The sequence below is a fragment of the Labeo rohita genome, chromosome 10, assembly GCF_022985175.1.
Source record: "Labeo rohita strain BAU-BD-2019 chromosome 10, IGBB_LRoh.1.0, whole genome shotgun sequence".
Lineage (NCBI taxonomy): Eukaryota > Metazoa > Chordata > Actinopteri > Cypriniformes > Cyprinidae > Labeo > Labeo rohita.
This window is the reverse complement of record NC_066878.1, coordinates 8,263,638-8,273,954: the sequence shown is the minus strand read 5'-3', so window position 1 is coordinate 8,273,954 and position 10,317 is coordinate 8,263,638. Positions and strand designations below refer to the sequence as shown.

General features: G+C 35.0%; 1 protein-coding gene across 2 annotated transcripts in view; it reads right to left on the bottom strand.

The window, feature by feature from the left end:
• Window positions 1–4,657: 4,657 nt before the first annotated feature.
• Window positions 4,658–10,317, bottom strand: part of LOC127171544 (uncharacterized) — a 33,244-nt gene continuing 27,584 nt past the window's right edge. Inside the window, exons 1-5 of one of the 2 annotated variants that reach the window (XM_051120261.1) lie at window positions 9,444–9,593; window positions 8,892–9,221; window positions 8,517–8,795; window positions 6,500–6,589; window positions 4,658–5,200 (exon numbers count right to left, since the gene is read on the bottom strand). In XM_051120261.1, the coding sequence (XP_050976218.1) occupies window positions 5,067–5,200; window positions 6,500–6,589; window positions 8,517–8,795; window positions 8,892–9,221; window positions 9,444–9,507 (897 nt within the window). In that variant the 5' untranslated portion in view covers window positions 9,508–9,593 and the 3' untranslated portion in view covers window positions 4,658–5,066. Of the gene's footprint in view, window positions 5,201–6,499; window positions 6,590–8,516; window positions 8,796–8,891; window positions 9,222–9,443; window positions 9,594–10,317 lie in introns of those variants that run through there. The other variant, XM_051120262.1, reaches the window with a different exon arrangement.

The following is a 10,317-nucleotide window of genomic DNA, read 5'->3' as shown; positions in this document are numbered from 1 at the left end:
CCCAAGATGTTTGTTCCCATTTAGGCCACTAAGAGAAAGTTTCCACCTTTTTCTTTAACACGGAAGTAAGCTAATGCGTGAGACTTTCGAGTTCATTAGCGACTACTAGGGAAATAACGAGAAGAATAACAGAGTGCAGTAAGCGGTATACTTGAAATGTCAAATTATACTAAGTGACAACTTAGATATTTGAGTTGAATCAACTTAAAATTTTAAGGCAGCTGGGTTACTTACCCATCTGTTAAGTTCAGCAAACACAAATATCTAAGTTGTTACTTAGTACAACTTAACATTTCAAGTTGACTTAACTTATTTTAGTTGACTGAACTTAAAATTTTAAGGCAGCAGGGTAACAAATTATTTTAAGATGACTCAACAAATTGTGTTTTTTATTTTTTACAGTGTAGTGAACTGGCAAATGACAGACCCATTTCTAATCTTCCGTTTATGTCTAAAATTTTAGAGAAAGTTGTATCTGCTCAACTGTGCTCATTCTTGCAAAAAAAATGATATCTATGTAGAATTTCAGTCAGGTTTCAGGCCCCATCACAGCACAGAAACTGCACTTGTTAAAATCACTAATGACTTGCTTCTTGCGTCAGACCAAAGCTGCATCTCATTGCTAGTTTTACTTGATCTCAGTGCTGCGTTCGACACTATAGATCATGACATACTAATAGATCGACTACAAAATTATGCAGGTATCCAAGGGCAGGCTTTAAGATGGTTTAGATCCTACACTGTAAAAAACAATTTGTTGAGTCACCTTAAAATAATTTGTAACCTGGCTGCCTTAAAATTTTAAGTTCAGTCAACTCAAAAAAAGTTTATTCAACTTGAAAAAATTTTAAGGCAGCTGGGTTACTTACCCATCTGTTAAGCTTAGCAAACACAAATATCTAAGTTGTTCCTTAGTACAACTTAACATTTCAAGTTGACTAAACTTATTTTAGTTGACTAAACTTAAAATTTTAAGGCAGCTGGGTAACAAATTATTTTAAGCTGACTCAACAAATTGTGTTTTTTATTTTTTACAGTGTACCTGTCCGACCACTACCACTTTGTTTATTTAAATGGGGAATCATCTCAGTTATCACCAGTAAAGTATGGAGTGCCACAAGGATCTGTCCTAGGTCCTCTACTATTTTCAGTATACATGCTGCCCCTTGGTAATATTATTAGAAAACACGGGATTAGTTTCCATTGTTATGCTGATGATACTCAACTATATATCTCAACAAGACCAGATGAAACGTCTAAATTATCGAAGTTAACAGAGTGTGTTAAAAATGTAAAAGATTGAATGACCAATAATTTTCTGCTATTAAATTCAGATAAGACAGAAATATTACTTATTGTACCGAAAAACAGTACATAGAATCTCTTGACTTACAATCTACAACTAGACGGATGTGCTGTTACTTCCACTACAGTCAAAAGCCTGGGTGTTATATTAGATAGCAACTTCTCTTTTGAAAAACATATTTCTCATGTTACAAAAACAGCATTCTTCCATCTTAGAAACTTTGCCAAGCTACAAAACATGTTACCTGTTTCTGATGCAGAAAAGCTAGTTCATGCATTCATGACCTCTAGACTGGACTATTGTAATTCACTACTAGGTGTTTGTCCTGCATCTTCAATAAACAAGCTACAGATAGTCCAAAATGCAGCTGCTAGAGTCCTTACCAGGTCAAGAAAATGTGATCATATTACCTCAATTTTAAAGTCTCTGCACTGGCTACCTATTAGGTTCCGCATCAGCTATAAAATAGTACTTCTTACCTATAAGGCACTTAACGGTTTAGCTCCTGCATACCTAACTAGTCTTCTACCACGCTACAATCCATCATGCTCCCTAAGGTCTCAAAACTCTGGACTGTTGGTAGTACCTAGGATAGCAAAGTCCACTAAAGGAGGTAGAGCTTTTTCGCATTTGGCTCCCAAACTCTGGAACCGGCTTTTCAGATAACATTCGGGTTTCAGACACACTCTCTCTGTTTAAATGTAGATTAAAGACACATCTTTTTAGCCAAGCATTCAAATAATGCATCTCATAAACTTTTCCTGCAGTTATATCTGATCAGATGTTCATTATTAATCTTTTAGCTCTGGTTGAACAAATCTTTCTTTGCTTGCTTTGAACAGCAGCTACGCTAATTATGTTCCTATTTGTTCTCTGTTTCTGCCATGGGATTGACATCCCGTGGTAACTAGGAATTCACAAGCTCCAGTGTGGATCCAGAACACTTAAGAAGAGATGATGCCAACCCCTCAGAGGACTTCAGATGATGCCAACCCTGAAACAACATACAGCACTACCGAATTCTGCTACTAATTTATGGCGTTCTTTGTCTGTTTGTCATTAATTGATCTTTACCATACATCTCTGTCATATGTACATCGACTTGACATAGTCACCACTAGCAAGCTACTACTACATATATTGTAAAAACTTGGTGTAAAGTTGCTTTGCAACGATATGTATTGTGAAAAGCGCTATACAAATAAATTTGAATTGAATTGAATTAAAATAATATAAGACACACCAAGTGTCAGGATTATAGTCTTGTCTGTTCTGTTTTTCCTTGTGTTTTTCCCCTGTGTTTCTAGTTCTTTTGGTTTGTTCCGTTTTCTCCCCCTTTTGGTTTAGTATATTTGGTTTAGTCTTGCCCTTATTTGTACTTCCCCTCGTTATCTCGTTTGTAACCACTCCCCTGTTTCCGTGTATATAATGTTCTTTGTGCCTCACTCCCCTGGTCGGTGATTATATTGTCTTCAGTGTTCTTCCGTTCGTCGTCGTTGCTGGTTCCCTGTGTTTCCCTGAGTTTGTTCATGTTGGATTATTTAATAAAGCCGCATTTGTTGGATCTCCGCTCTCCTCCTGCGTTATTCCCCGCACACAACGACACACCCGTGACACCAAGTTGCAATATCAAGCAGAAAAACAAGCTGTTTTGTACAGATAAAAATAGCTAGACGTGGATGAGACCGGAAACCAGACCACTTTTACTGGAAGAAAAAAGTTGGATATTTTTGATTTATACAGTTCATAATAGTATCAGATTTTATATATATAGCAGCTGCAGTGTGATATACAGCATTCCGATATACATTTTGCATGGCTACGAGTGTGATATTACTTTTATACAGTTTGACAGCACAAGGGAGTAAATACAAAAGAAACAACAACGGAGTGTTTTAAAAACCCTTTTTTGTGCAGAACTACTACTCTCTGTCACTGATTTGAATCTCAGCGTGACAGTTTAACATCTGAGCCCAAGCCTCTGCTAATTCAAAAACAACACTTTAGAACTAGTAACGATGGAACGTTGAGTTTCTTCATTGAAAGCTTATTGTATTGCTGTATTAAAAGCTGACTGTATTATGTTGCGTATTATAAGAGAGAGATGGACTGAGCAAGTGTGATTACCTGCATCTGATACACCATTCATTCTTCAGCTCCATCTCATATTCACAATAAAACATATATCTTTGTCGTATTATCCTTTCATCTTTTAAGGGTGATTTCCGATGAGAGGTGTTGTTCAAAGTAAAACTAACTTCCTTGTTTACAACCATGTTTCAGTCTCTTTCAATATAAAAGTCTTTACTGCTGACTCACTCATAAAAAACAGTCTTTTGTCAGCATCTAATGGCGCAATAATGTAACTCACCATAACGGACACACACCATTTCCCAATACCAAATACTATTATTATTTATATAAAATAATATTTATCGAACAGTAGTATTTAATAAACAACAGCCATCATAAAAGTTGCTAGGCAATTCAGTCAAAAGTACAAAGGCCAAACGAAGAGTTCAGATGCAAAACCAGCTAAAAGCCATCTCGGTCAAAAATGAGATAATGATACTGAGTGAATGCTCTCGACACATATTATATATCCATCAAATACTTTTACTTCAAACTCGCTAAAATACCAGCCTCAGCCCAATCATAAGTACCGGTACTTACATAGAAACCCATACATCTGAGCCTGATAAAAATGCATTTTTTGAAGAAAGACCTCGGATGGATTCAGCTGGTTTTGCATCTGAACTCTTCAAAGACTTCCTCTTACATTTACCCAAAACAAATTATATCCCATGTTTAACCATGAAAGCTGCTCTCGGTGGGGCATGCTGAATGGCCACAGGCATTATTTTTATTAACATACCACATATTTGTGGTCTAAACAAGTACATTCTCACCTAAAAACTTTTAAAACTACATGACTAAAAACAGTATTATAAAATAATAGTTGACCATGACAGACGCTGTGAGAAATATGTTTTTAAGTGGTGTTATTCATGTACAATGTAATAGTAGCCTAAGTTTATACTTGTCAACCACAGACACTAGGCGGGTAGGGCTGGGGAAATTAGTTTCAGATCCGTTTCACCCTGTGCTAAAAGGAGCAAAGTTGCTAAACATATACATTTTCACTTAATAAACCATAAGCATGTAGTCAGAACAGAAGACAGCTTTGCTCTAACTATGACCATTATTAAGTAATAAAGTGATTTTAGCATTTTTCATTTCAACCCAAAGTTGATCAGAGAATATATATGGTGAAGAAGTGTGAAATAATTTTCTTCAGTTTGGTTTGACAGTAGAGAGGCTTTGACACAAAATACTTATAATGGGTTGTTTATTTACAAATAATGAAATATTACAATATAGTTAGTCTAAATACTGTACCAAAAACAATAGTCATACAACAAAAAGTGCAAAGAGAGATTTTAATAATGCCTTTGCATTGAATCTAAGAAAATGGATAAGAGATCCTTGCTCATAATCATAATTTAATATAATTTAGCAGACATAATAGTTTAGAGCACCTGCAGTGCTTAAACACAATGAAAACAGTTACTTGAAAAAATACTGATTGTTTAAAGTGCCTGCTTACAGTTTTGCAAGTCAGTGAAGGCACTGTAAACAATACAGTGAGCTTCACATTCACAGTGCACTATCAAAACCACTTAATTCACTTTTGCCTACATCGTACAGACTTCGTAAGCCCAATCTGGCTTTAAAGCAAAGGTTACAGAAGCAGCAGCAGTTAGTTCTCATAAATACATTCTTCAGGCTGTGGTTTGTCGATGGGCTGCGTGTTCTGTCGGGCCATGGCAAAACTAAAGTTCTCATAAACTTTATTGCTGAATACTATAGATCCATGTTCCTCTTGCTTTCTGCCTACAAAATTAAATGGACACCAAGTTAGACTCTGTTAAAAAAAAAAAAAAAACAAAACAAAAAAACAGACACATAAATACAGTAAACATAAAACAGAAACATAACAGTTCATTTTCACAGATAAAGAAAATTAGGTTAATTTAACATATTTATATAATTAAAACATCTAAAGTTAATCTACTGAAATAATTGCCTCAGATGTAAAAAAATATATATATAAATATACTTGCTCGATCTCTACTTTTACTCTTTACTTACTCTTTTTGTTACAGTGTAACAATATCTTTTTTTAATGATAACATTAGTTTACTGTAAGTAAACTAGTACATATTGTTACTGCATTAACTTATATTTTGGTGGAAATTTCCTATGCTGGTTGGCTGGTCTCAGCTGGTTTAAGCTGGTCAAGATAATATCACAGCCTGGCCAAGCTGGTGTTCAGCTGGTTTTTTCTGGTTGGTCAACTGGTCTCCCAGCCCTAACCAGCTAAAGAAGCAGCAATGAACAAATAGACGTTTGCTTTTGTCACCATCTAGTGGAGGTCTATATATAAAATATAATAGTTTTCCAAAATATACCTACTGGTAAGTATATAGCTTTTATATCAAGTTCTTAATAATTCTATTAATACATCACTGGTCGAATTTACCCATTTAATTTCCTTATGAAACTGGCTATCATAACTATTGTTGTCTTTTTTAAAACAGAAACTGATGTAACTTGGTTTTAGCCGTATTTTTTTTAGCTGAAAATAAGATATAAATCCAGCTTGTTGTTCTTAATTGGATTAAACTAGTCTTCCAGTCACTTTAAGATGGTTTTAACCTGTCCTGTTGGGTAGTTTTAGAAGGGTTTTGTCAGCTGGTCAATCTGGGAGACCAAGAAGACTAGATCAGATAGCAAACCGTTCTACCATCTTTTAGCTGTTTTTAGTTCACTATATTCTACGAACAGACATGTTAATGCACCATTTTTAATTTTAGATATTGTCCTGAGGATATAAAACCCCCCCCAAAAGATTTTGACATCATGGAGACAAAAAAGCAGAAATAGACATAGAGAAGGATGCTGCTGTATTAAGACAGGGAGGTATTTGAGTAGTCTTTATTTCCGTCGAATTCTTTCCTTCTTTTTTTAACTATCAGTGTCAAACTATTTCTTAACCTGCATTATTGTGAAACATATGACAGTTCATATGTAATTTCCTATTTTTATCAGTTGCAATTATTTCTGTTATTTTTCTGAGTAGCTAATCTGAGTTGTAATAATTGTCAAAGAGTTTAACATAATCATACTTACATTTGCAAATAACGACTGGGAGGATGATACAGAGGATGAGGCCTGCAGCAGCACTGCTTGAGATGATCAGCAGCGGGATCAGCTCAACGCCTGTAATGGGTACGATCGGATCATAAACATCAGACAGATAAATGTTTGACATAGACAAAATGAAAACAGCAACATTCTCAATTTATTCAACCAAGCAGTTCGCTAGAGACCATCACAGTGACTCTACTACTGTAACTCAGAAGGCTATTTCAGATAAAACTCTAACTAGATGGATTTTTGCTTAATATTTATTTGTTATTTTAGTAATAACCAAACATTTCATGACAGAATTGCTTAATAACATCAAAAAGTAAGTTATTATTAAGTATTTGGAGGTACACAGGCATACACTCTTATACGATCTTTCACATCACATACAGTGGCATGCGAACGTTTGGGAACTCCTTGCAGAATCTGTGAAAATGTGATGTGTATTTTAACAAAATAAGAGAGATCATACAAAATGCATGTTGTTTTTTATTTAGTACTGTCCAGAGTAAGATATTTTACATAAAAGATGTTTACATATAGACCACAAGACAAAAAAAAATAGCTAAAATTATTAAAATAACCCCCTTTCCAAAGTTTATGAACCCTAGGTCCTTAATACTGTGTGTGGTTACCTGGATGATACAGTCAGTATAATTTTGAGATCCATCTTTTTACACTGAGAACAACTGAGGGATTCAAACACAAGTATTTAAAAAGGTTCAAACATTCACTGATGCATTAAGAGCCAGGGGTGAAAACTTTTGAACAGGATGATGATGTCCAAATTTTTCTTATTTTGTTGAAATATATATATATTTTCCCTGCCTTTTGGAAGCAACAGAAGATATTTGTTTGTTTCCCAGAAGACAAATTAAGTACAATTTACCTTCATCAAATTTAAAAAGTTTTAACCCCCTGGCTTTTAATGCATTGTGTTTTCTTCTGGAGCATCAGTGAATGTTTGAACCTTTTTTTTTTTAAATATTTGAAGTACTTCAGTTGTCCTCAGTGTGAAAAGATGGATCTCAAAATCATACAGTCACTGCTGAAAAGGGTTCAAATATGCAAAAGATGCTGGAAAACTGAAGAATCTGCAGGACCTGGAGGATAACACTTCTCAGTTTAACTGTTCAGAACAAACAAAGGACTCATGGACAACCATTTTTAAAAATATTTTAATAATTTCAGCAATTTTTTTTTTGTCTTGTGGACTATATGTAAACATCTTTTATGTACACTATCTTACGCAGGTCAGTACTGAATAAAAAATAACATGCATTTTGTATGATCTCTCTTATTTTGTTAAAATTGTTCACATTTTCACAGATTCTGCAAGGGGTTCCCAAACTTTCGCATGCCACTGTATTAGTTGAGGTCTGGTTAAAGTCAAAGCCCGTTATTTGAACAAACCCCTCTATATTTTTAGCATTTAAACAGGTATGTGTGGGATTTTTTCAACTAGCAGTATGGCGCACTGAAAGCAATTAGGTAACTGTGAATTTGCTGAACCTTTACTCATAGTGTTTCATTAAATGAATTATTATATGTGACCCTGGACCACAAAACGGGTCAGTTTTTTAAAATTGAGATTTATACAACATGTGAAAGCTGAATAAATAAGCTTTTCATTGATGTTTGGTTTGTTAGGATAGGACAATATTTGCCCAGGACACAACTATTTTGAAAATAGAATCTGAGAGTGCAAAAAAGTCAAATTATTGAGAAAATCGCATTTAAAGTTGTCCAAATGAAGTTCTTAGCAATGCATATTACTAATAACAAATTACATTTTGATATATTTACGGTAGGAAATTTACAAAATATCTTTATGGAACATAATCTTTACTACATATCCTAATGATTTTTGGCATAAAAGAAAACTCGACAGTTCTGACCCCATACATTGTATTGTTGGCTATTGCTACAAATAGCCGTGCTAATTACGACTGGTTTTGTGGTCCATGGTCACATATTAATATTAAATAAAATGACCCACCTTTTTCAGAAGCATTCTGTGAGGACAGCAGTATACTTTTTTCAGTTTGGGTGCCTGAGTAGTTGGCGTAACAGGTGATTGTGTCTCCTTCACTCCAGTCAGGTTTACAAAGATGCAGCTCACTGCTTGTGCTGTTAGAAGTGAATTGATGAAGTAAACTTTGACCCTGTCGGCTCCAGGTGAAGTTCACTTGCTCAGTCGTCAGACCCTCCATAGAACAGAGCAGATGGATGCAAGTGTCATTACTGCTGTTCAGCTGCAGGGACAGATGTGGACGAGCTGCAATGGATAGAGGTGAAAAATATGTTTATTACTGACATCTAGGCAAGATGGTCTACGAGTGAACAGTAATAATAATTTATGAATGACACTCACCGTTAACTTTGAGTGTCACATATGTGGTGTCATCCAGTGTTGGTGGTGGAATTAATCTTGTTGTTTTACAGCTGTAATTACCAGAGTCACTGGGCTGAACATTTTCTATACTTAGAAATAAAGTAAAAGACTCACTGCTGAAATTAAAATGAGAAATGCAGTCTCCAGTGAGAGATCTAGCTGTTTTATTAAAAATTAATTTACAAATAGTTGTGCTATTTGCACTATGTTTTGTCCACACTACAGAAACTTTTACACTGTCATTTTGGGCTAAGTGGCAGGGCAGATTTACAGTTTCTCCTTCAGATGCTCTGAAAACATTCTCTGCACCTGTGGATTGAAACACATTTTAGCACAGCTAACAACTGAATGTTGCCTTCAATAACACAGTACATATGTTGCATCTATTGTTAAAGAGGTCACAGAAAATTGACCACATATAAGATGTATTTTTTAAACGCATCACTGTAAGTTAGTCTGTTAATAATTATGTAGTGTAAGTCACAACTGAGAAATTAGGCTTTGCTTTAAAACAGAGATTAAGTCTCTTACCTGTAGACAGGAGATGAATGAAAGTCAAAAATAAAAGACTGTTTCTAATCCGTCTTAAGAACATGTCGATGCGTTTAGTGTGTGTGACAGTTCTGCACACGAACACACACGTTCTGAGAGATGAACTTCCTGACCATGCGCCCACCCACAATCTAGTTCACAAGTCAAAATAAAAAAAACAATCCTACTTCCGTTGGTCAAAGCACACAGAGATTCACTTTGATACAAATTGTTCTCATATAAGATGAACATTATCATCACCATCATTTCTTGCCACCATTCTGAAATGATGGTGTTTATAGACATGATCTGTTCCTGTTAACAAAATGTCTTTTATCTTGTATAAAATCTTATAGTCTTTGTTGTTGTGTATTCGATGGCGTAGAGGAAATGGGAACAAAGAGCACTGGTGACATTTTTAAAACATGGAGGGGTATAGGAACATGGAGTCTGTTTTGTTTGTCTCTTTCTTTTTCAGTGGTTCTGCTTTCCACGTTAAAAGCATTCTTGAAAGGGAGACCACAGAATTTCACAATCTGCTCTGAATGGCTTCATGCTAACCTCCTACTAGTTCAGACAGAAACGTCATGTTTTGAGGGCGCACCAGGGGCAGTTTATTTTGTTGTATAGGGGAAAAAAACAGATTTTAACTTTTATAAATGTCATAATTTCTGATAAAACTTCAAATTGTCACTGCATTTCCAATACATCTCATTTTATACTTTAAATACTGAAGATATATCATTATTAATATTATTAATACCTATAATGTCACTGTATTCTGTGGTTCATGATTGGTGTATTTTATAAACAGTGACTTCTGTGTTCATGTTGCTGTACTGGACTACATCTTGCAAGTCTAAGTTGAGTCTAA